Source organism: Ranitomeya imitator, chromosome 1 (genome assembly GCF_032444005.1).
Source record: "Ranitomeya imitator isolate aRanImi1 chromosome 1, aRanImi1.pri, whole genome shotgun sequence".
NCBI classification, from domain to species: domain Eukaryota; kingdom Metazoa; phylum Chordata; class Amphibia; order Anura; family Dendrobatidae; genus Ranitomeya; species Ranitomeya imitator.
In genome coordinates this window covers 359,508,186-359,535,540 of record NC_091282.1, presented here as the reverse complement: position 1 = coordinate 359,535,540, position 27,355 = coordinate 359,508,186, and the positions used below count along the sequence as shown (strand labels likewise).

The 27,355-nt window shown below is 45.6% G+C and overlaps 1 protein-coding gene across 1 annotated transcript; it reads right to left on the bottom strand.

The window, feature by feature from the left end:
- Positions 1-421: 421 nt before the first annotated feature.
- On the bottom strand, positions 422-26,475 carry SDR39U1 (short chain dehydrogenase/reductase family 39U member 1). Its single transcript, XM_069760890.1, has 6 exons — positions 26,332-26,475; positions 25,152-25,258; positions 22,395-22,477; positions 7,502-7,623; positions 7,254-7,409; positions 422-875 (listed from the first exon to the last, which is right to left on the bottom strand). The coding sequence occupies exons 1-6, from the start codon at positions 26,345-26,347 to the stop codon at positions 457-459; spliced, it is 903 nt and encodes a 300-aa protein (XP_069616991.1). The 5' UTR covers positions 26,348-26,475; the 3' UTR covers positions 422-456.
- Positions 26,476-27,355: the final 880 nt, after the last annotated feature.

Below are 27,355 nucleotides of genomic sequence, written 5' to 3'. Positions count from 1 at the left end.
GAGCACACTGTTAGCCAGAGCCGCCTCCTCCTGCAGTGGCTGTGGGATCACTTGTGTCTGCTATTAAAGAGAATGAATATTCACTGCTCTCTACGTCCATAGTCTCTCCCACTTCTCGGCCCAGGCATGGAGCAGTGAATATTAGTTTTCTTTAACAGTGGGCAGTGTTTGCAGCAGCCAACGGCATTTGCTTCCTGTGACCCACTCCTTCCTCGACGCTGCAGCTCCTCCCACCATTATGTATAATACGGCAGGTGAAATAAGTATGGAACAACAATTTTCTAAGTAAATATATTTAGAAATATTCTAATTTATGCTGCCTATAACTAAACCACTTAGTTTAATAATTTGGGATTTTTAATAAAACAGACTTGCTATATGTCAGATGGCTTAACAATAGAAAGTATACTCCATGTCTGACTGATTTTTCAACTTTGACTTATTTTATTTACATTTTTAGCTCAACAGTTGAGCAAGTGCAGAGTCAAGGTTTGGATACAGAAAGGAGAATCCACTTTTTAGGGTCCTTTGTGGAACTACTCGTGGACCCTCAAGCAGCATTGGAGCCCTGTCACTCCCAAACAGCAATTGCACAGCAAAATCTGGAGTGAATAGGAAAGCAGGGCGTCCCAGTGCTTTGCTTAGGACTCTTGTGAAGTCAGCATTGGTATCTGTAACTGCGGAGGGTGACACAGCATTCAGGATACTACCAACTTTTCCTTCCTGTTCAATTGTGTAACATAAGAGTCTGCAGAGATCTTCAATGTGAATCCAAGGAAATGGCTGCTTTCCAGAACCAAGAACACCACCAAGACAGAACCGGAAGGGCCACAGCATTTTTGGAAATGGACCACCATTTCGACCCAAAACTGCACCTAGTAGACAGATAGAAATGATTATGTTAGACATCATCCTGTGTTCATTGTATGTAGTCTACACACCTAACTCCAGAGCATAAAAATGATTGTGCATGGTACTTGTTAAAGGGAATCGGTCAGCAGGATATGCTCATATAGCTCTTTATTAGACAAGTCCAGCAACAACTCTTTGTAGATCTGATGCCTCGGTCACTCCAGCACCACCTCCTTCTGCTTGATGAAAGCCTCGATGGTGCGTGAACTCAGACAAAGCACGCTCGGGTGTCCGAGTAATTTTTAGTGCTCGGAGTTTTAGTTTTTAGCACCACAGCTGAATGATTTACATCTATTAGCCAGCATAAGTACATGTGGGGATTGCCTGGTTGCTAGGGTATCCCCACATGTACTTATGCTGGCTAACAGATGTAAATCATTCAGCTGTGGCGCTAAAAGAGGGATTTTTGGTACTTACCGTAAAATCTCTTTCTTGGAGCCTTCATTGGGGGGCACAGACAACCATGGGTTGTATGCTGCTGCTGCTAGGAGGCTGACACTATGCAAAAAAGGAAAAGGCGTAGCTCCTCCCTGGCAGTATACTCCCACCGACAGGCATCAAGCACCTCAGTTAGTGTAAAAAGTAGTAGGAGAAGCGACAGAACTCAAAGTAAAAGTACCAACTCAACTAGGGCCCCAGGCCCCAAACACGGTACCAGAACGAACAAGTAGGGAGGGTGCTGTGTTCCCCAATGAAGGCTCCAAGAAAGATTTTACGGTAAGTACCAAAAATCCCTCTTTCTTTATCGCTTCATTGGGGGACACAGACAACCATGGGACGTCCAAAAGCAGTCCCGGAATAGGGTGGGTAGAAAGAATTAAAGAGAATGGCTCAGGTCAGCCGATGCGCGACCGTCGCCTGCAGCACCTTCCTACCAAAACCTGCATCAGAAGAGGCTTGGGTATGAACCCTATAGAACCTCGTAAAAGTGTGCAAAGACGACCAGGTCGCGGCCTTGCAATTCTGCAAAGCGGAGGCCTGGTGACGAACAGCCCAAGAAGCTCCGACGGATCTGGTGGAGTGGGCTCGCACCCCCGAAGGAGGCCGTGTCATGAACACTGTACGATTCTGAAATTGCCAAACGAATCCAACGCGAGATCGTGCATTTTGACGCTTGAAGGCCTTTCCGACGACCCTCAAAAAGGGAGAGAATCGGACTGATGGAAGGGATCGGTTCTAAAAGATAGAAGATATACCCGAATGGCCCTGACCATGTCCAGCTTGTGAAGAGACTTCTCCAAGGGATGAGCCAGAGAAGGGCAAAATAATGGGAGAACGATGTCCTCATTGACGTGGAAAGTGGAGACCACCTTGGGAAGAAATTCAGGGCACGTCTTGAAGAGGCTCAAAGGGGGCAGCCTGAAGAGCACCGAGAACCAGGTTAAGGTCCCACGGTTCCAGAGAGGAACAGAAAGGAGGGGCGAGATGTGCAACTCCCTGTAGAAATGTCTTAATCTGGGGAATGGAGGACAGGTCTCTCTGGAAGAGAATGGACAGAGCGGGGACTTGATCCTTAAGGGTGCTGAGGGACAGACCCAAATCGAGACCAGACTGAAGGAAACCAAGGAAATCCGGAAGGGACAAGGACATTGGAAACACTTCGTTTGCGTCACACCACCGGAAGGAGGCCTCCCAGTACCTATGGTAGATGTGAGAAGACGCCGGCTTTCTAGCTCTGATCATGGTCTGTATGACCTGTGGATAAAGACCCGACTCCCTCAGAACCGCGGCCTCAACGGCCATGCCGTTAAAGTCAGAGACTGAGAACTCTGGTTGTAGAGAGGGCCCTGCGAGAGAAGGTCTGTTTGATTCGGGAGTCTCCAAGGAGTATCCACGAGCATGAGTACGAGCTCCGCGTACCAAGGGCGCCTTGGCCAGTCCAGTGCTATGAGTATGACCGGAATTCTCTCTAACTTGATCTTTCTAACCACCCTTGGAATCAAGGGAAGAGGAGGAGGGAACTGGTAGGGAAACTGAAACTGGGACCATGGAATTACCAGTGCGCCGTGGCCGACGGCCAGATGGTCCCAGGACCTGGTGACAAACTGAGGGACCTTGTGGTTCATCCGGGACGCCATAAGGTCGACGACCGGAGTACCCCAGCGAAGACAAATTTGGTTGAAGACAGCAGGATGGAGAGACCATTCGCCTTTTGCCAGACCTTGGCGGCTGAGGAAATCGGCTGCCCAGTTTTCTACCCCCGGAATATGGACAGCTGATATGGCTGGAACGTGCCGTTCGGCCCACCAAAGGATCTTTGCCGCCTCCGCCATTACTTGACCGCTGCGAGTCCTACCCTGGTGGTTCAAGTACACGAAGGCCGTGGCATTGTCTGACTGAATGCGGACGGGGAGGCCCGTCAGGAGAGACTGCCAGTGAAGAAGCGCGAGGAAGATTGACCTGATCTCCAGGAAGTGATGGGAAGAAGAGCTTCCTGGGTGGTTCAACGGCCCTGCACCGTGTGATATCGGAAGACTGCTCCCCACCTGAGCAGGCTGGCATCGGTGGTGATGACATGCCACTGAAGGGGCAGAAAGGATCTTCCTCTCAGGAGAGAGGAGGACAGAGTCCACCAGGATAGGGACCGACGAACTTTGAGAGGAAGGCGAATAGGCCGGTCCAGGGAAGTCATGGACCGGTTCCAGGTGGATAGGAGAAGGCGCGTGTGGAACTGGGCGAAGGGTAACGCCTCCATGGAGGCCACCATCATTCCCAGGACTCCCATGCAGAACCAAAGCAAACGGGGCGCTGGGCGCTTCAGAGAACGGACCGCTTTGAGGAGAACGGCGAACTTGTCTTTCAGGAGAAAGAGCTGAGCCAAGTTCGTGTCGAACTCCATGCCCAGGAAAGACAGGCACTGGGATGGAGACAGGGAGGAATTGGATCGGTTGATAATCCAGCCGATACGAGTCAGTGTCCAGAGAAACCTGGAAACTGAGCACACTCTGGGAAGGACGACCCCTTGATCAACAGATCGTCCAGGTAGGGGATAATGAGAATCCCTCTGGAACGAAGGATGGCCATGACAGCCGCCCTGATCTTGGAGAAAACCCTGGGGGGCCGAAGCCAAGCCGAAAGGAATGGCCGAGAATTGGTAGTGATTGTCTTTGATCGCAAACAGAAGGAATCTGTGATGTCGTACACAAATGGGGACATGGAGGTACGCATCTTGAATGTCGACCGAGCAGAGAAACTCCCCGGCTTCCATGGTGAAGCCGGGGAGTTAGAAGTTTTAAGTCCAGTATCGGACAGGGAGAACCGTCCATCTTTGGAGCCACAAAGAGGTTTGAGTAGAATCTGGAAAAAACATTCGTTGGCAGGGACGGGAACTACAACTCCGGCGGCAACTGGAGACATCACAGCCTGAAGCAAACCGGGTAAAAGGGAAGGTTGCTTGGGTGGACGAGAGAGAAGGCGGCGATTTTCCGCCAGGGAAGAAAATTAAATTTTGTAACCGGAGGAAATGATCTCTCTGACCCAGGCGTCGCTGACCACCGACAACCAGGCGACCTAGAAGAAAAGAAGCCTGCTTTACACCCTGGAAAGATTCCCAGGTGGGGGCAACCCGTCACTTAGAACGGTATCTGTTGGAACGAGATCCAGAGGGCCTGGAAGGTTGACCCTGGTTCTCCAGCTGGGGGCTGGCTTGTAAGAGGGTCTGCTGCGTTCACCCGTGGACGCGGAACGCTCTTGTTGAGATGAAGGGTCTGAGGTTGCAAATTGGCGAAAGGGACGAAAAGGCCGAGGGCCTTTTCTGCCAAGATGGTGAGGGATTTTTTTTTTTTTGAAGTAGCATCTGCACTCCATGCCTTCAGCCAAAGAATGCGGCGAATAGCGACAATGTTGCTACTTGTCCTGGCCGCACAGGCTGCTGCATTTAGAGAAGCAGTCAGAAGGTATTTGCCCGCGTGGTAAATCTGGTCTGCAAGATCAGCTAGCTCATTAGGAGGAGCTGAAGCCAAAATGCCCCAGCGAAGGATCTTGGCCCAGTCAGAGATGTCCTTTGCCACCCAGGTGGAAGTAAAACTGGGACAGAGGGAAGCAGATGGAAGCACCCGTTGCTTCAAAGGCTGACTTGGCCAGCGTCTCAATTTGTCTGTCCGGTGTGTCCTTAAGGGACGCACCATCCGGTAAAGATAGAACAGTCTTAGAAGAAAGGCGAGTGTTAGACATGGTAGACTCAAACTCCTCGTGGTTGGGAAAGGAGCAAGAGGGACGCTTTACCCGCTTAAAAGAGACGGAGGGGTCCTGAGAGGGAACCTCGTCCTGTGTCAGTTTGAGGGTTTGGCAGATAGCCGAGATGAGACCATTACCGATAGCCTGCATGCTAGAAGCCTGGCCTGAATCGGAGTCAGAACCGGACTGGGAATCCACATCAGACCCAATGTCCTCCTCCGAAGGGGGGAATTGGGAGGAGGAGAGCACCTTGAGTGCTGCGGAGGGACCCGGAGAGCTGGACGAAGAGCCAGAGAGAGTTCTCTTTCTATATCGGCTGGCTGGTTTGTCTCCCTGTGGGTCGACATCAGGTGCGTGCGACTCGCCGTGAGAGACGGTCGGAGCACTGGTGGCTGTGGAAGACGTTTAAGTGCCTGGACCAGAGACTGGGAAACCTTAGTCAAATCAGATACCGACTGCGACATAGCAACGGCCCACTCTGGGGGAGTGCATGGATTCTGAAAGTCGGAAGCTTCCTGCAGAGCAGACATGGTAGGAGGACTGCAGGACTGGCAGAAAGACGACGATTGGCCTACTGACCCCTTTTTCTTGAAACGAGCGCAGGCGTAATGAGTTCTGGTAGGCTTGGCAAGGAAGGCTCCAGAAGAGTTGGACATAAGGCGATTCTGCAGCGCTCACAATTAGAAAAAACTTAGGTGAACCTGGAGCAGTATAGGTAGTACCGAGGAGAGGAGCAGAGATAGCGCCGAAAAAAGCCTACAGTACCGCAGAGCAGAGTAATCTGTGTCCCCCAATGTACGATCCCTCCTGTGCACGGAGCTGCAAAAGCAGGAAGTCTCTGTGGTGAGAAAGAGGCGTGTCTAAAGAGCTGATGCGCTGAAGAGAATGAGCCGAGGCCCCTGATAGGGTCGCGCAGTAAAGGGGGAGTGCAAGAGCAATCCTGAGTAGAGAAAAAGAGCGCCCAAGGTGGGGGGCGTGGCCAGTCGCAGCGGTAAAAATGAAGGTAAAATGCCGGGAAAAGGACCGTTGATACATGCAGGGGCACCCGGTATGCTATAATACTGCTGTGAGGAGTAAGTAGTCTGGCAGGAGTAAATTCTGTGGACAGTAAAGGGGGGACGATGATCCTTTACCTTTCTTTAATCCGGCTCCATAAGATCAGAGAATCGTCCAGGAGCCCGTTAAAGAAAGGGTCGCTGGATCAGAAATCAGAAGACGGCCTCAACCCCTATGACAAGGGGGAGGGTCACCGCCGGTGACCACCGTCTTCCTCTCAGCCCTCTCCGAGGAGAGGGGTGAGGGGTGAGGGGGACTGTTTTGGCTAGGACTGCCACCGTATAGACCCTGGAGCACCTGGGAGGGTGACGGGATAATGTCCTGCCAGCGGTCTGAGAGTTGCGATGTGGGCGACACCACACTGCTCGCTCAGCTGCCCTCCTGGGGAGGCAGGGTCAGAGATTACACCCCGATTCCCTGAATGCTGTATCTGAAAGAGAAAACAAAATAGTTAATAAAAACAATAAAAACCTGTAAGGAAAGCAGGGTTAGCAGCGGATCTGAAGATCCAGGTCCGCCTCCTACAGACACTAAGCACAAACTGAGGTGCTTGCTGCCTGTCGATGGGTGTATACTGCCAGGGAGGAGCTACACCTTTTCCTTTTTTGCATAGTGTCAGCCTCCTAGCAGCAGCAGCATACACCCCATGGTTGTCTGTGTCCCCAATGAAGCGATAAAGAAAACTAAAACTCCGAGCACTAAAAAATACTCGGAGGACCCCCGAGCGTGCTCGAGAAATCTTGAGTAACGAGTATATTCACTCATCACTAGTAGTCAATCAAGCAGGAGGAGGTGGTGCTGGGTGGGGAATAAAGATGGAGTGGCAGAGTCTTCAAATCTGCTATAGTCCTGATTTTTGCATATATATTCAAATGCTGAATTCTCAGTAACGGAGGAACAGACTGGCCATGTAAAGGTATTGCTGGATTATTTTTTAAAAGTGCTACATGCTCATAAATAGTTGGGGGGGGGGGGATGGGTTGAAATCCTATTGACAGATTCCCTTTAAATGAGTAGAGTCAAACTACCTACGCAACACTATGCAGAATTTACTTGCCTGTTGATGCGTTATACTTAATGCTTTCAAGGTCCATCTGAAACGTACTTACCTGTACGCACTTTTACCAGTTGCGTGACTGGCTTGCCCTCTGTAGCACACAGCTCGGCTGCACCCTCCCAGTCTCTCACAAGGCGGGATAAAAAGTCTGCATTGCCACCAGGGCTATCTTCAGAATATTGCTGGGTATTACTGGATGGATAATATCCTTGAGGAAGAGCAAACAGTTAGATAAAAAGTAATAAGTATGATCGCTCTCAGGTGGGAAAATGTTTGTAGTATTCTAACAACTTATCTTACCAACTCCAGTCAATACCACCCAAGTGTGTGGAGGGTTTGGAGACTTGCTAATAGCTTGAGAGATAATGCGAGTAGTTTCAATCCTGCTGCCAATAACTTCCTGTTTGAACTGTTCTGTCCATCTAGTAAGAAGAAAAAAAAATAAAAATCTTCAAGATAATACATGCTCAATTATAACCTGGCTATTGGAGATTGCAGTTAATTGTAAACTTGCCATTTTTATAATACTGCATTATATTAGGTTATATGCTTAAAAAAAAAAACAAAAAAAAAAAACCCTGTTTGAACAATATGTTTGTGTCCATACGGCTGCATGTTTTGCAGCTGTTAGGCAATTCCCACATGTGTTGAGGCCGTGGGGACTGGAACATATAATCCAAGCATGCCAGAGATGCTTGGATAACATAGACATAGCAAGATATCCGAACACGTTCGCTCACCACTATTCTTTAGCCTGCACAAACCCCCCCCACCCAAAAAAAAAAATATATATATGTTATAGCTCTCTAAATGTGGTTACAATTTTTTTTTTCGACTGGTTTTAATATTTTTTTTCTTTGAATTAGTAAAACAAACAACAAAAAAAACAAATTTAGTATCCTTAACCCCTTAATGACCGCCAATACGTCTTTTAACTGACCTGAGATATAAGAGAATAGCCTCTCCATACAGATGACAATCCAGCATCTGTCGGTTGTACACTATAGCTGACAACTTGCTGTATCAGCCACGATCAATATTTGCACCTTCTAAATCTGTTTAACCCCTTAGATGCTGCTGTCAATAGTGACTACATCATTATAAATGGTTAAAAGAGTGTGGGGGCTTCTTCTTTATCCCAATTGGTGCCCTCAGATCATGATTTTGTTGTCCTGATGTTTGCGATGGCAATTCATGACCTAATACCGGCCTTAGAGTCTGACGGCTATAGTAATCTGTTTAGAAGTTAGCAACATTTAGGTGGTAAAAATACACATTTTCATTTCTGTCATGCCACTTTGCATTAATTCCTGTAAAGCACCCGAAGGGTTAATAAACTACCTGACAGCAGTTTTCAATATGTCTGGGGGTGCTGTTTTTAAAATGGTATCACGCTTGGGGGTTTCCCAATATATGGGACCCCTAAAGTCACTTCAAACATGGATAAGTCCCTAAAAAAATAAATGTGGTAAATTTCTTTGAAAAAATGAAAAATTGCTGCAACATTTTTAAACCTCCTAAAATGCTAACAAAATAAAATAACATTTTACAAATGGTGCTGATGTAAAGCAGACATGTGGGAAATGTTATTTATTAATGGTTTGCTGTTGTATGACTATCTGGATTAAAGGGATAATCATTCAAATTTTGAAAATTGCTAATTTTTTAACATTTTTCTCAAATTTTTTATATTTTTTATAAATAAACACAAAAAATGTTGAACTAAATTTACCATTATCATAAAGTATAATGTGTCACGAAAAAACAATCTCAAAATCACTGGGATTTGTTGAAGCGTTGCAGAGTTATTACCACATAAAGTGACACTGGTCAGATTTCAAAAATTTGGCTCGGTCACTAAGGGGTTAAGGTACCTTCACACTCAGCGACAACGATATCGATCGCTGCAGCGTCGCTGTTTGGTCGCTGGAGAGCTGTCACACAAGACAGCTCTCCAGCGACCAACAATGCCGGTAACCAGGGTAAACATCGGGTTACTAAGCGCAGGGCCGCGCTTAGTAACCCAATGTTTACCCTGGTTACCATCGTAAAAGTAAAAAAAACAAACACTACATACTTACCTTCCGCTGTCTGTCCCCGGCACTCTGCTTCCTGCACTGACTGAGCACAGCGGCCGGAAAGCAGAGCGGTGACGTCACCGCTGTGCTTTCCGGCTGGCCGGCGCTCACAGCCAGTGCAGAGAAGCACAGCGCCGAGGACAGACAGCGGAAGGTAAGTATGTAGTGTTTGTTTTTTTTTTTTTTTACTTTTACGCTGGTAACCAGGGTAAACATCGGGTTACTAAGCGCGGCCCTGCGCTTAGTAACCCGATGTTTACCTTTGGTTACCAGTGAAGACATCGCTGAATCGGCGTCACACACGCCGATTCAGCGATGTCTGCAGGAGGTCCAGCGACGAAATAAAGTTCTGGACTTTCTGCAGCGACCAACGACATCATAGCAGGATCCAGATCGCTGCTGCGTGTCAAACTATCGTTCAGTGTGACGGTACCTTTATGAGGGAGACACTGACAAGTACAACTAACACAACAATGGAAGACAAAAAAAAAAAAAAAATTATAATAATCACCGTCTCCAAGGGGTTGATATGAAATGAGGGTCCCTTCATTCTGCGGTCACTGTATGCCCACCACTCACTTTCAAGCACTGATCTGTTCTCTCACCATCGGATAAACACACACAAGCCTCTGGGGATGGGGGGGTGGAGTGGAGACAACCAACAGATGAGAATGGACATGCAGAACTAGTACAACAAGCCACCCCTGGGGCCTGGCGGCTCCTTCACATGCAGCAGCTTGCACTCTGTCAATAGCAGCTGTTCTTCATTGGGCCACCTACTGCAGTGGCGCCCAGTACTGTACTTTGACAAGTGTCCAGGACAAGTTTCCATGGTATGCTGCTGTTTAACCTATATACTAGTACTGAGGTCTTTAAACGATGCGATAGAGTGGCATAGGTCAACAATTTGGAGTCAACAGTATCTGCAATTGTACATGCTCCACAGACTTGGATCTAATCCTGGTTAAATCCATGACAGCTTCCAAATAATGATTGGGTAAACTCGAGATAGAAAATGAGGATGTGGAAAAGCAAAGTCCTTGTGTATTTCCTTCCTATTTACTTACTGTTGTGGTGTTAAGTTACTGGGCAAAAAAAAAAAAGTAGGAAATAGGTGGCAAAAGAGTTCAAGTTCTGGAGGACAAAAAAAAATAAATAAATGTAGTGGGCATCACAAATATATATGCAACAGGGGTGCTACAAAAGCTATACAAAAATGGATATACAAAAAAAAAGACGGAACGATGCACAGCAATCAATGTGCACACCCAATATTAAATGAGTAAGTATGATTTATTACATAGGGAAAGGACAATTAAAAATATATTAATCACAGACAGGGCATGGATATAATAATCCATAGAAATCCCCAAACACCGGGCACAAGTAGGTATAAGCAATAATATCCCCATGGTTGAAAAAAAATGTCTGTATAAAAAAAATTTAAGATAAGACTCCGGCAAAGGTAAAGTAAATAAGGCTAAAGTACAGAAGAAAAAATCAATAATATTATATTTTCTGCTAAGTAACGAAATAAAGCAATGATTTAAGCAAATACTGTACAAAGATAGCCAGGAGGTGATGCATCAATCCAGTCAATTGAAATAAGAAGCTACATTGTGGTAGCTATACGCCTGGGGCTCCTACCATCAGGCACTCATCTTTGCATGTTCCCCTGATTTAATTTGCAGGAAAGGAGAAAAAAAGAAAATTCCAGGATCTAGGTCTTTCAAAAAAGCAACAAAAAAACAAACAAAATAAAAACACCACTATTGTAGGCAAAATTAAAACATTCGGAAGTCCAAAATCCAACAATTTATAAGGAAACAAGTTTCAGACCACCCTCCTTAGACATTGCAATGCAAACACATTTGCTGGTAAATTGTTGGATTTTAGACTTGCGACTTAATTTATTTTTCTAATCAAGAACTGGATGCTGGAATTTTTTTACCCCTTCTTCCAAGTTTTGCCGCACTGCAACTTTCCTCTGCATTAGATAGTCATTGATGTGTGAGCTGACCTTTGCTCTTTTTCGTAATTATCCTGATTTCTATTGATTGTATTAATGTATCACCTGCATATTATATATTTTCTATTTTTGTACAGCATTTGCTTCAAGAATTGCTTGATTTCGTTACTTCTATTCTCTGCTAATTTATTTATTGATTTTATCTGTACTTTAGCCTTAATTACTTTACCAGAGCATTTGGTATTTAATTTAATCAGATTATTTTTATTAAACATTCTTCAAATTACAACCACGGGAAACATCTCCCCGAATAAATCACATGAATGGTTCTTGTATAGGAAGATTAAAGAGTATCTTCTGTATACTACACTGCTCAAAAAAATAAAGGGAACACTAAAATCCCACATCCTAGATATCACTGAATGAAATATTTCAGTTGCAAATCTTTATTCATTACATAGTGGAATGTGTTGAGAACAATAAAACAAAAATGATTAATGTAAATCAAAATGAATATCCCACGGAGGTCTGAAGTTGGAATGATGCTCAAAATCAAAGTGAAAAATAAAATTACAGGCTGATCCAACTTTAGTGGAAATGCCTCAAGACAAGGAAATGATGCTCAGTAGTGTGTGGCCTCCACGTGCCTGTATGATCTCCCTACAATGCCTGGGCATGCTTCTGATGAGGCGGCGGATGGTCTCCTGAGGGATCTCCTCCCAGACCTGGACTAAAGCATCCGCCAACTCCTGGACAGTCTGTGGTGCAACGTGACGTTGGTGGATTGTGCGAGACATGATGTCTCAGATGTGTTCAATCGGATTCAGGTCTAGAGGAACGGGCGGGCCAGTCCATAGCTTCAATGCCTTCATCTTGAAGGAACTGCTGACACTCCAGCCACATGAGGTCTGGCATTGTCCTGCATTAGGAGGAACTAAGGGCTAATCGCACCAGCATATGGTCTCACAAGGGGTCTGAATAGCTCACCTCGGTACCCAATGGCACTAAGGCTACCTCTGGTGAGCACATGGAGGGCTGTGCGGCCCTCCAAAGAAATGCCACCCCACACCATTACTGACCCACTGCCAAACCAGTCATGCTGAAGTATGTTGCAGGCAGCAGATTGCTCTCCATGGCATCTTTAGACTGTCTCATGTGCTCAGTGTGAACCTGCTTTCATCTGCTAAGAGCACAGGGCGCCAGTGGTGAATTTGCCAATCCTGGTGTTCTGTGGCAAATGCCAAGCATCCTGCATGGTGTTGGGCTGTGAGCACAACCCCCATCTGTGGACGTCGGGCACTCAGACTATCCTCATGGAGTCGGTTTCTAAACGTTTGTGCACACACATGCACATTTGTGGCCTGCTGGAAGTCATTTTGCAGGGCTCTGGCAGTGCTCCTCCTTGCACAAAGGCTGAGGTAGCGGTCCTGCTGCTGGGTTGTTACCCACCTAAGGCCCCCTCCACGTCTCCTGGTGTACTGGCCTGTCTCCTGGTAGCGCCTCCAGCCTCTGGACACTACGCTGACAGACAGCAAACCTTCCTGCCACAGCTCGCATTAATGTGCCATCCTGGATGAGCTGCACTACCTGAGCCATGAGTGGGTTGTCGAGTCCGTCTCATGCCACCACGAGTGTGAAAGCACAACCCACATTCAAAAGTGACCAAAACACCAGCCAGAAAGCATTGGTACTGAGATGTGGTCCTCACCTGCAGAACCACTCCTTTATTGAGTGTCTTGATAATTGCCAATAATTTCCATCTGTTTATTCCATTTGCACAACAGCATGTGAAATTGATTGTCAAACAGTGTTGCTTCCTAAGTGGACAGTTTGATTTCACAGAAGTTTGATTTACATGGGAGTTATATTCTGTTTAAGTGTTCCCTTTATTTTTTTGAGCAGTGTATATTGACATTTCTATATATGCAAAAACGACCAAAAGTAATTCCTCCGATTCACCATGTGAACAAAAGTTATTCCTCCGATTCACCATGTGAACAAAAGTTATCTGCAGTCCAGCAAGTGTGCATTCACATGGTTTATTAAAAAAAAAACTAATTAGATGAACTAGAATATAAGTTTATGTGCATGCAGCATGTAAGTGCACATTCACACTGGCCACTAAACAGACAAAAACCCAATATCTAAACATAAGCAAAGACCCTGCAGTAAATAAAGAACAGTGCATGAAAATGATATAATATATGGGGCTTAGTCAATATAATGTTGATTAAGAAAATGCAAACTCCATCCTACCACGTCACAGTGACCCTATTCGGGAAGGACCTAACCTCTAATATTAAAACCTTACCATTACCAGACCTGGCTACTGTACACTGATGTGCATGTGGATAAGGACTACTGCAAAGAGTTTGTATGTTCTCTCCGTGTTTGCGTGGGTTTCCTCCGGGTACTCCGGTTTCCTCCCACATTCCAAAGACATCCTGATAGGGAATCTAGATTGTGAGCCCCATCGGGGACAGCGATGATAATGTGTGCAAAACTGTAAAGCGCTGCGGAATATGTTAGCGCTATATAAAAAAATAAAGATCATCATAAGGACTGAGTGTACAGTAACCAGGTGTGTCCTTCTCAGCTCTTATCCACATGCACTTCACTTGACAAATGGTAAGGTTTTAACCCCTTACTGATATCAGACGCTCTACTATATTGATGGCAGCTAAAAAACGCCAGAATTATGAAGCAAACTTTGGAATGTGTTTTCAACACTTAGATAAAAAAAGAAAAACGACATGTTTGGTGTCTATGAACTCATAATGACCTGGAGAATCATAATGGCAGGTCAATTTTAGCATTTAGTGAACCTAGCAAAAAAGCCAAACAAAAAAACAAGTGTGGGATTGCATTTTTTTTGCAATTTCACCGCACTTGGAATTTTTTTTCCCCGTTTTCGGTTACACGACATGGTAAAACCAATGGTATAGTTCAAACGTACAACTTGTCCCGCAAAAAATAAGCCCTCACATGGCGATATTGATGGAAAAAAAAAAAAAGTTTTGGCTCTGGGAATGAGGGGAGCGAAAAACGAAAACGCAAAGCCGAAAAAAGCTCTGGGGGTTAATATTAGAGGTTAGGACTGCATGGAATAGGGTCACTGCGGTCCCAGCCTTGTGTATTTTTCTTTTAAGTAAAGTTATGTTAACTAAGCACCCTATGTTATTTTCATGCACTATTGCTGTTTATTTACTGCAGGGCATTAGCTTATCACATTTATCTTGCAAGGGTTTTTGTCTGTTTAGTGGCCAGTGTGAACATGCGCATACATGCTGCATGCACACCAACTTATATTCCTGTTCATCTCTTTAGGTTCTTTGTTTGTTTGCACTCAGTGCATATAAAAGGTGTGGCCTGACTTTTTTTTTTTTTTTTTTTTTAAGCTGGACCTTGCATTCATTTAGTTGTTCATGGCTAAGTGTCCACTAGCCGGGTCTGTCCTTCCCAGCCCTTACCCACATGCATGTCACTTGACAAATAGTAAGGTTTAGTGATGAGCAAGTATACTCGTTACTCAGATTTAGTTTTCGTTGCCACAGCTGCATGATTTGTGGCTGCTAGACAGCCTGAATACATGTGGGAATTCCCTAACAAACAGGCAATCCCCACATGTACTCAAGCTGTCTGGCAGTCGCAAATCATGCAGCTGCGGAGACTAAAACGAAATTTCCAAGCAGTTACAAATACTCAGAGACCACCCGAGTGTGCTCAGGGAAACCCGAGTAACGAGTATACTCGCTCATCACTAGTAAGGTTTTAATATGAGGTTAGGACCATCCCATACAGTGTCACCGTGATGTAAAGGGATGGCTTTTGCAGTTTTAATTTATTTTTTTTTAATGAAAATTATGTTAACCAAGTACCCCATGTTATTTTTTTTTTTTTTAATTTGTTTATTAATTCCAGAATAAACTGCACAATACACACGTTTGCATTTGTCATTATTAGTAACAGTATGAAATACAGATAGGGGTCATGCATTATTATATCTAAAAGTATTACAAAAGTGACAAACTGTGTATGTTAAATCACTGACGTCTTATAAATCACCTAGTATACAACATTTAACTACATTAACTTAACAATAGCAATAATGCGCCGCCAAAGGAAAATTAATACAGATTTCACCCCGTAAGTGATGCCCCCCAAACCACGAGCCCAACCTCCACATAGTAGCCAAGCTAATGAGGATTATAAAGTATTATAAGAGGAGTTCCATCTACCCCAAATCTTTTCAAATTTGCCTGGGCATCCTCTGTTTTGATATAGTGTACGCTCATACGGGATAATCGAATTCACCAGATCAACCCAGGCTCTGAGAGACGGGCAAGAACCACCCATCCATCGTAATGCTAACACCTTTCGTGCCATAAAAAGTGACTCTCGTAGAAATATTCCGGTGCAATGATCCTAAGCTTCCGCATCCCACACCCCAAATAAGCAGATCAGTGGTTCAAGTGGGACAGGGATCAGTAATAAGGATGTTAAAAAAGACGTCACCTCACTCCAATACTGACGAATAACAGGGCATTTCCAAATCATGTGGATGAAATCCGCATCACCCGAATGGCACCTCAAGCAATCCGACGAGTGGAAGCGGCCCATTTTAAAAAGCCGTACCGGGGTCAAATAAGACTGATGCAGAATATATAATTGAGTCATTTTATTATTAATTGAGGGAGAGACTTTAGTTGGGGACTCCAAAATATCCTCCCATTCTTCTCCCGATACATCAGGAAGAAGTCCCTCCCACTTCCCTTTGACGGAATTTATAGTAGACCCATCTCCCATGGACAACAAATAAGTATATAAGGAGGAAATAAGTCCTTGAGGGCCCTGTGAGTTGAGAATACCTATCAAAGGTAAGGATGAAATAGCTCGATCCCCACCCATACTCCGCATATGTGATTGAAAGGCTGATCTTAGCTGTAAATAACGGAAGAACTGAGACCTCGGAACACTGTGGGTATTCTGTAATTGTACAAAGGATGCAAAGACCCCCTGGTTATATACATCTCTCACCGAGAGAACACCATGCGAGATCCAAAAATTAGTGGATGGATGGTTCAACAGTCCCGGAAAGTAACTATTATTCCATAGAGGCATTTCAGCCACTACATCTACAAATCCAGTAACTTTTTTAATTTGTCTCCATATTGATCGTGCCAGCCGGTGCAACTGCAGCAAACGGGGGGCATTAACTTTCTCTAGTTCTAGAAACCCCAGTGGACAATCAGCCCGGGCACCATGGAGCAAATGGCTCTCCGAGTTAGGCAGGGAATTATTAGGCATCCATTTATTTATCGCCTTGGCCAGGCCGGCGAGATAATATAAGTAGAAATCTGGCAAAGCCGCCCCACCCCCCTGCTTCGGCCTCTGTAATGTCGACAATTTAAGTTTGGGCCTAGTTTTCCCCCATATAAAGGATGTAACCAGGGAGTTTAACCTTGCGAAGAAGTGTTTGGGTATGGGCACGGCACTGTGCTGAAGGCAATAGTTAAGCTTAGGGAGCAGTATCATTTTAATTAGATTAATTCGGCCGGCAACCGAGAGCGGGAGTTTGTTCCAGGTTGTAAATTTAATTCTAACCAAATCTAATAGTGGGTAGATATTAAGTTGCAGATCTAATTGGCTGTATTTGGACATGTGAATACCTAAATATTTGAAACTGGATACAATGGGGAGCGGCGAGAGAGTTTCGAGGCAGGGTGCCTGGGTATGTGAGAGAGGGAACAAGGCAGATTTATCCCAGTTTATATATAGCCCTGAAAATTTACTGAACTTATCTATAGTCGCAATCACCTGTGGTAACGTTTCCTCTACTTTGTCCATAAATATCACCATATCGTCAGCATAGAGACCGATGGTATCCACTCGATCCGCAATATTTATTCCCTTAATACCATCAGAGGTTCTTATGCGTATTGCCAAGGCCTCTATTGCCAAGGCGAAGAGGGCCGGGGATAGAGGACATCCCTGGCGAGTTCCCCTATAAAGGGAAAAGGGCTCAGAAATGGTATTATTCACAACTATACGTGCCCTGGGCTTCCTATATAGTATATCTATCCCTCTTAGAAATTTGTCCCCAAAACCGTATTTCCTCAGACACGCAGATAGAAAGGGCCATTCGAGAGAGTCGAAAGCCTTGGCTGTATCTAACGATGCTAGTGCCCAGTTATTATCTGTTTCTAGGGAGCTATACTGAATCACTGATTGAACCCGTCTAATATTGATGGAGGTGCTTTTTCCAGGCATGAAGCCAGTCTGGTCAGGGTGTATAAGGTCTGATATGATTGCGTTCAGTCTAGTAGCCAGAATTTTAGTAAAGATTTTATAATCCACATTTACCAACGATATAGGACGATATGACCCACATTCCAGAGGATCCTTCCCCTCTTTCCTGAGCATAACAATATTTGCATCATAAAATGTTTCGGGCACAGGTCCTCTCTCCCATATTTCCCGAAGTACCTTCAATAAGAGTGGTGCCAGTTGATCACAGTATTTCTTGTAAAACTCAATAGGAAACCCATCCGGCCCAGGGGCTTTCCCAGTGGCCATATCCGCCATAGCATGTTCTACTTCCTCCATGGTAAATTCAGCGTCCATATAGGCCCGCTGGGTTGGACTCAACAAAGGAAACACTATATCTGATAGATAATCCAGACACTCAAAGACATCAAGACCACTACCAGATTTATACAGCGTCTCATAGTAATCATGAAAACACTGAAGTATCTTATCCGTGGAGGACACCAATGTGCCATCAAGTGTGCGGATTTGTAGTATAGTATTGGAGGTATTATGTTGGCGTACTAAGAAGGCAAGGAGTGTGCTAGCCTGGTTCCCTAGCTTGAAGTAGGATTGACGGGTAAAGAATAATTTGCGTTTTGACTTGGTGTCTGCATGTTGAACATATAACCTCTGAGAAGCAAGCCACTCAGCCCTGTTACCACTAGTTTGACTAGATATATAGGCAGCCTCCGAGTCTTTCAGCCGCTGCTCTATCTCATCATCTTCCCTCGCCGTCACCCTTTTAATGTAGGAAATTGTGGAGGACAAACACCCCCTTAAATAGGCTTTTAGAGTATCCCAAAACAAGCCAAGATTTTGGGGTTCCGGGTGAGTTGAATTAAAACAATTCAGCTGGTCAACCGTTCTATCATTAGAGTCCATTAATTTTAACCAAAAGGGGTTCAACTTCCAGGGCATATTATTATATGATTGGCCATATTTAAGTTTGAGGATAACCGGACTGTGGTCCGAAATCCCTCTACTGCCATGCTCAACACCATCCACCCACAGTGCCAAATTACTAGAACCGAATATGTAATCTATGCGAGATAAAGATTGCCTAGTGGATGAGTGGCAGGTATATCCTTTAGTCTCTGGGTGACGCACTCTCCACAAATCCAGCCATCCACTACCACCCATAAACAACGCCAGTTGGGAGGGGGGCCAAGACCGGGGATCCCCAATTGTCGCGTCATCTAATCTCAATCTGTCCAGGGACCCATCCATGACTAGGTTAAAATCTCCCATACAAATAACACTAGCATCAGGATAATTTAAGGAGAAACCCAATGCCATACGAAGGATCGAAGTACCAGCGGGGGCAGGGGGATTATAGATACATAATATCACATATTCTCGCGAGTTGATAAATGCATGCACAAAGACAAAGCGACCCTCCGGATCCCGCCGTGCCTCCCTGGCCTCCCATCTAACATCTCTATGTATTAACAGAGAAACCCCTCTCGAGTAGCTGGTGTGGAATGCGTGAAGAGACCACTGCACCCACGGTTTTTTTGTATATCGAGCTGTGTCTCTAGTCAGATGTGTCTCCACCAGTGCCACAATGTGTGGGCGATACCGTCTAATCTGCGAGAATACTTTAATTTTCTTCCGGGGGGTTTTGATACCTCGTATATTCCAGGTCATAAATATGATCTCAGATCCCATATTGATACTTAAAAGAAAGGAAGATGTGAAGTAGTACTCGGGTCCGGTTCAGAGGCACCAAACAAGGCTTAAAAATAGTGTTAGCGGCAACCATACACATTGAACAATCAAAACTAATACAAAAAACAACCCAACATAATGTAACTTTAACAGTAGAGAAGTACAATCCTGCACTCCTGTGATCAAATAGAAAAGGGGATACCCTCACTGACTCCAGCGTCCGGTATTATTAATAAGCTCAGCACCCACACGAAGAGCTCCTTTTTCCCCCATATTGCCATTGGACAGAAGAAGCCGATTAGGAGTCATTTACAGTGGACACCTTGTAGGACCGCAACCATTCAGTGACCTCCGCCGGGTCCGTAAAGAATAAGGAGGAACCATCATGGACAATACGTAGTCGAGCAGGATAAAGCATGGCGTAGATAATATTTTTATCCCGTAGTTGTTTCTTAATTTCCATAAACCGCGCCCGCTGCTTCTGAAGCTCCATTGAGAAATCCGGGAAAATTGATATGGTAGCATTGTTGAATTTAATAGGACCCTTCTGTCGCGCCAAGCGGAGAATAGCATCCCTATCCCTGCAGTTGAGGAGGCGCGCCAAAAAAGGTCTAGGCGGAGTTCCAGGGGGGAGAGGTCTCGCTGGGACCCTATGGGCCCTCTCCACCGAGAATGTTGAGGAGAATCCATTTCCCAGAGTGGTTTTAAGCCAGTCTTCCAAAAATTGTTCAGGTTGCTGACCCTCCGAGCGCTCTGGCAGGCCAATAATTCGAATGTTATTGCGGCGCAGCCTATTCTCCAGGTCATCTGCCTTTTGTTTCCAGGCGTTTATGGAACAGGCGACTTTTTTCAGAGTAGTCTCCATAGGGGTGATAGTATCCTCCACATGGGACACTCGTGTTTCAACCTCTGAAATGCGTCCTCTCATGGCCTGCATATCATGCCGCAGACGACCCACTTCAGTGTGCACGTCCTCTATCTTTTCAGTAAGGGACGATCTAGTGAGGGATATAGCCTGCATTAATTGCTCAGATGCTTGCTTACGGGTCAGTTCCTCTTCTTGCTCTCCCTCCTCAATATCATCGGAGGGGCGATTTTTACGCTGGGCCGGCGTAGAATTATTCCTGAGAGTACGTACATTATCAGGGGGATCCTCCCTGGAGTATTTCCTCAATTTCTCAGCAGCCCCTGCCCCTTTGGAGTGATACATGGTGGGCAGCAGAAGGAGCCACACAAGTCAGCGGGCACAGGATATAGGGCTGTTTTTTTAGAGAAAAAAGGGCCACAAAACAAGCAGCTGGCGTAAGGAGAGTTGTAAAAAGTATTAAATGTAGCCTGAGGTGTTATATATCAGGACAGGCCCACAGCCACCACAGGAGGACCAGCAGGGAGGGGGTTAATCCCTCCAAAGTTATGGCGCCAGTGAAAGAGATGTCTATCTGGCAGGGGGGGGCGCAGGGCCCAATCTTTCAGGGCACACACACCACGCCGCCCCTGTATATCCCGGGTTATCTGTTCACCTCTTGAGCAGCACCGTTAAAGTAATGAAGAGCGCCTCTTCCCTCACTGTCAGGGCGTGCGCACTGGTAATGGCCGCCGTCCCCTGCAGCCACTGCCGCCCGTCCCGGAGCTCTCAGCCCCTGCACTCCTATGTCACACAGCGTTCACCGCCGAAGAGCGCAGCCCCACCGAGTCCACCAGAGGAGAAGCCGGGTGTCAGAAGAGGCCAGTGCCGCGTCTTGTCCCGCCGGAGCGCGTGCTCCAAGATGGCCGCCGCTGCACAGGTACCCTCCGTCCGCCCAGACCACTCACGAATTCCAAGTCCCGGGTCCTTACTGCAGCCTTTTGGGGAGGTCACCTGACTCCCGGGGGTCCCAGGCGCCAGTGCCAGCCGATACCGCTGGCAAATAAGGGGTCTTAATGGCAGGATACAATCAGGATGGCCGGAGCTCTCACGAGGCACGTCTTTCCTCCTCAGTTACATAGCCACGCCCCCCACCCCATGTTATTTTCATGCACTATTGCTGTTTATTTACTGCAGGGTATTTGCTCATTATGTTTTTAGCTTAGATGTTTGACTGTTTATTGCAAGCCAAGAAAGGGAAAGTTACTTTTGACTCTCCACACTAAACTATTTTCCAACAGTAGGATTCTCTACGGTAAACCCGTGGTGTTGATCCAAGGACCACAAATATCAAATTTGTTTATAAATTCCTTTTTCAAAATGTATAAAACCCATTTACTCTATTAATAAAGTCACCAGTTGATGGTGGAGTATTTTGTATCCAGTGAGCAGTAATAGTTTTTCTTGTAATATACAGTATTCTGGCCATACCAATTGCCACTGGATCCACTTCAGGGAGATCTGGTATAAAGCCCAATATACAAATTTTCGGCTCTGGGTTCATTACTATACCTTAAATTCTGTTAATTATTATTGATGAGTGAACCTGCTCGGTTAAGGAGTTATTTGAGCATGCTCGTGTGCTAGCCAAGTGTCTTCAGCGTGCTTCAAAAATATGTTCAAGTCCTCGCGGCTGCATATCTCGAGGCTGCTAGACAGTCGCAACACATGCCGGGATTGCCTGCAGCCGTTCTGACACAATCAGAGCTTTTAGATTTAGAATGAAGCAGAGCCGAGGAATCGAACGCCGCCCACACCAGGTTCTCTGTGTACAAAGTCCATAGATTGTGAGGCGCTTCGTTACTGGACTAGTGCCACAATGATAATCTTAGTGATAAATCCTTCATAGTTAGTAAATAACAGTACACAAGTGACATCCCCAAATTCTGTGTTTCAGCCTCCATCTCCTGCTGTCTTCAGATTACACAGCAAAAACATGCCGACAGATTCCCTTTAATTTCCCGGAGAATCATTGCATGGCTTATAAATCTCCTGATACCGATTTGGCACTCTCCACAAGGAGAGAAGGTACCCCTTAACCCTTAGAACTTAGACGAGGTGGTAAACAAGTGTTTAATGTGACATTTTTCCAACTGTTGTAGCACTGCAGCACCTACACGGTTTTTCCACTGAACACTGGCAGACCAGCCACCTCCTATACAGGGAATAGAATCGTGGCCCGTTAAGACATGTGCACCATTTATAATAGGTTTATGAGAAATGTATCATGGAATCAAATATGAATCCTCTGTTTTTATGTCTTACCTCTTCAGTGGGTTCATCACATTCTCTCCAGAGAGGTTTACAACTGCATGACATGGCGGTAAACCCTTCTTGGAAACATCTGCCTATCATACAGGGAGAAAAAAAAAAAAGCTCAGTAATCAACATTAAAAAAATGGAAAATGTTTATTTTTCCCTCTCATTTGCCTGTAATGTTTAGGCTAGAATTTATGTTAAGTTCAAGGTGGCGTTACAAGAGATTCTTCAACCATAAGCAGAGAGCAACATACAGAGAGGTAGGGGTGGTGGGGGAAAGAGAGTGTGAGACATGTAATGACAGACAGTCTGCCAACACTGATCAAACTGTAAAGTTGTGTGTACTTACAAACACCTTTCATCTCATGCCAGTCAATGCTGTGGTTTGAGGGGCAGTACAGCTGACCTGAGTATTGTCTCATTACAAACATGTTTGTAGCAGCAGCTCTCCTCCAGAGAAACATGGGGCAGGATGGATACACATAGGTCAAAATCATGGGGGCAGGATGTGAGAACATACGGCTAGAGCCAGGAATGATACACAAAGGGTTAGGAATGAGATACAAGGGGGCCCGGATGGGGGATATTATTGCTGTTGGAGCCAATTAAGGGATATTATTACTGCAATGATGTATTTTTATTATTGAGGATACTGTTTTCAATTGGTGGTGGGGTCCTGTTACTGTGCAGGGCGGCACAATGTCATCTTTTTTCTTCATCTGGTGTAGTGTAGAAATTGGGAATAAATTAAGTAATGTGCTCTGCAACCGGTGCTCTAGATAACTTATTTTCTGCAGAGACAAGTCCTGGCTGGAAGAAGTGATGGCGGTCTGTGCGGGATGAAGATCAAAAGTAAAGATGGAGGACTTCATCTAGAGACGTCACTGGTGAGTCAGTGTGTTGCCTATACACTATATACAGAGCTCCTGTGTGTAATGTCTCTGGTGATCACTGTAAAACCAAAAATTGGCTATAGAGGGAAGGAGCAAAATTACCCCGGGTTTTCATGGGCGAGCAGAGTGAAGACTGGTATATTGAACATGTTCTGCATCTCAATACATAGAGCTGATAGAGGAAATCGGGGGCTACTTTTGGAATCAGTGGGAAAAACATACCCAGAAACAAGTTCATATTTGAGGTAACAAAATGTCTATTTTCAAGAAGTAAAATGTCAGGAGGCTGAACTCATCTTCAATATAACTTCATATCAACCGTGAAATTTTTTTTACCTCACCATGAAGAAAGGGTGTGGTACATGCCATGCTAATTAGAATCATAGAATGTTAAGAGTTGGAAGGGACCTCCTGGGTCATTGTGTCCAAACCCCTGCTCAATGCAGGATTCACTATATCATCCCAGACAGATGTCTGTCCAGCCTCTATTTGAAGACTTTCATTGAAGGAAAACTCACCACCTCTGGTGGCAGCCTGTTCCTGTCCTGCGCCTATGAAGTATTTAAGGGGTTAAGTCATAGTTAAAAAGTAATTTCCATTGTAAATCCCTGCCTAATTAATACTATAACTCACCCCAGCCTGTTTTCATGGACCATACTGTAACCATGCCTAGACTAGCATTCCTTGTCCTGCATCTGGGGGCTTCACTGATACACAACCCTGCAGACAGGCTGGAGTCTGGGCTTATGGAACCTTCTTCATCCTTTGAGCTTGCTGTAGCAAATGCTTAAGAGGGAGTGTGCAAGTACCTCTGCCCAACCATGGGGTAGATCACAAGAGCGGAAGAACAATAAGCCACATATTTGGTTTCGTAGTTGGTGCGGTGTCTTATGAAAGGCTAGGATCTGTTGCTGCGGCCAGGTCCTGGTGCCAGTGTATGGACTATTGGAGATCTGAGATCAATTGCCGAGTGGGATTGTGAGGTCTTGCCCACCCTGCTGGATTTGAGGAACTAGTCTAAGGACGGTTGTTGCATTTTCCTTGGCATCAGATTACCAAGTGGCATCCCCCAATTTGTTCCTTTTGTTGTGGCTACATTAGTGACTCTAAGGAACCAGATCTATGTTTGGTGTTATATTCTCACAGTCCCAATAAAGGTCTTTTGGATAGTTCACCGACCTGCTGTCTGCTCTGTCACATAAAATATTTTTTAGTATACTTGAATTACAAGTTCCCTTTCCTTCTCTCACTACACTATCTGCTTTTCTTTTTTATACTACTTCCTTTTTTGATGACGCATTGTTTGAGAATCCCAGCAGCCTCTGCCCCCTCACAGAAATGAAGGATCATCAGTGATGCCCGTTTCCGAGGCTGAACTAGTCCATTCGAGATGTGCAAAATGACAGTGCACACTCCTTTTCTTGATCAGATCAACAGTAAGAAGCCGGCAACAAAGCATACGTAAGTGCACGGTGTAAGAATAACCGGCGTGCAAGGACCAGCTCTGCCCCCACCCCCCAGTGACATGACTTGCGAGGGCGCTACTGGTCTTCGCACGCTGGTGACAGAGCGTACTATCATTTTACATATCGCACAGTTCACATCACGCAGGGACTTGCCAAGCACCTGAAACAAAGGTCACTGATGATGCTTAGTTTCAGCAAGTGGGCAGAGGTTGTGGTTAAGCATTAAGATAGTGTAGTGAGGGAAGATAGGTGAATTTTTAATTCAAGTATATTAGAAATTAGTTTGATTATGGAATTAAATAGATCTGGATTTAGGAGAAGAATTACGTTGTATATCGGACCACCCCTTCAATACATATTGCCCACTATGGTGAATGACACATTGGAAGAACGTTTTTTCATACCCAAGTGATCTTCTGCTGTCCGGGTTGGCGGGAAATTATTGTCACTTGATGTCCTCTACTTTTAAGTAACTTGGAAAATGACTGACCAATAAACCCACTGCCGCCTCCTAGAAAGAGAAAAAGGAAAGAGTAACTTTAAGGCCATGTTCACACAATCAATATTTTACCTCAGGATTTATAAGCCAAAAGGAGTGGAACAAATAGAGGATAAGTATATGTCACCCCACCTGTATTTATCACCCACTGCTGGTTTTGGCTTACAGATACTGAGGTAAAATATTGATCATGTGAACATGGCCTTACCAGCAGACCGGTCAAAGCAGTCAATGGCCGGAGAAGCTTTCAAACTGTTACCGAGGTGGGATTCAGTCAGCGGGCTCACCTAGTCCATATAGAACTATGTATATTTAAAGATGGAGTCCAGGATCAGCAACAGACGGGCTCCACTGTGCGATGGAAAGGCTAGCAACCCTCCAGTATACTTTATATAGATCCGATTGCTGGAATGCAATAGGGACGGACTTGTAAGGCCGCGTTCACATCATCTTTTTGCTGCACATTAATGGCCTCATAGGGGTGCCAGTCTGACACCCTGGAAAGTGGGATTCAAGCTGACCCACCGACACGGCCGCTGACCTTAATGAAGCAGACACAGTCACTTTGGAATGAGTCTGACCTTTTCGGCAGTATCCGCTTTTTTAAAAAGGGGCACAAACGTGGTGGTCTGCATTATTGCCAGAGTCCGGAGACCACTAAGGGACACAGACTTCATTATTAAAGGGAATGGCCCCGTCACCAGATACGGAGTCACATTGTGATGTGAATATGGCCGAATATGAGCAAGCACCAGTGATCCGCAAAGGTCCAGCCAGTACATAGTGAAGGTTCTGAATGAAGGACAGCAAGCAGGAAAACCGCATTACACCACAGACAGATCCGGATTATGGCTCCATAGCCTCTGAGCTGCTCACTATGGAGCGTCCATGACCACACAACCTCCTGCCCTCACAGCACAAGCCCTATGGAAGCGCCATAGTGGAGGGACGTGTATATACAGGTGTGACCAGGACTATGGAGGTCAGAGTGCGACTGACCAGCCGCCTGTCTGTGTGTGTGTGTGCAGCCGCCCCTTCCTCACACAGCTGTACTGGCCACAGCAGCACCACCCGCTATAGCTCACCGAGGAGCACCCGCATAGCTGCCACCGTCACCGAGCTGCGCGCCAGCTTTCCATAGGAGACAGTACTGCGGGTCACTCCGACTTATCGCGCCATCTGCCGGCTAGCAGTATGGCTGGGTCTCTGTTATGGAGCCGCTGAAAAGGATGTACCTGATAGTTAACAATGCACGTTTGAACACGGCAAAATGGCCGCCACTGACCAAAACAGAAGACACATTTTATGTAGCTTTTTTCAGTACACTCTCACTCTACTGTAAGGGAGTGCTGGTGATCGGAATAACCATAGAGGCGGGTTATACAAGAGAGAAGAGCGGCTATGGACGGGTTTGTCATCTCAGCGGCTCGCTAGTGCCCTCCTGTGTCCACTAAGGTGGAAGCTTTTTATTTCAACTAGTTTGGCGTTTTTAATTGCAAATGTGTTTTTGAATAAGATATTATCAATCACCTCCGTTATTACCTGTCTATCATCTATCTATCATCTATATCTATGTATCTCTATATATTTATTATCTATGTATTATCTATCTATAGCTCTATCTGTCTTCAAATTCAAAGAAGCTGGATTATTCAAGACCAAATAAACATTAGTTTTGCTATAGCATGAGTACAGTAGGGAAAAGGGATAGGGACTGTGGGGATGATGGGTAGGGGCTGTAGGAACAATGAATGAGGCACATCCAAAGTGGGTGCTATGGAAGTTCATGGCATCTCATAGGCTACGTTCACATTAGCGTTGCGCGCCGGTGCGTCGGCGACGCAACGCACGACGCACAAAAAACGCGCGCAAAACCCGCGCAAAAACGCTGCGTTTTGCGACGCGTGCGTCGTTTTTTGACGAAAATCGGACGCACGAAAAATGCAACTTGTTGCATTTTCTTGCGTCCGACGCTAGCGTCGGAAACGACGCACGTGTCGAAAAACGCAACCAAAAAAACGCACGCGTCCCCTATGTTAAACATAGGGGCGCGTCGCCGCTGCGTCGCCGCTGCGTCGCCGACGCAACAGCGACGCACATTAGCGGAAC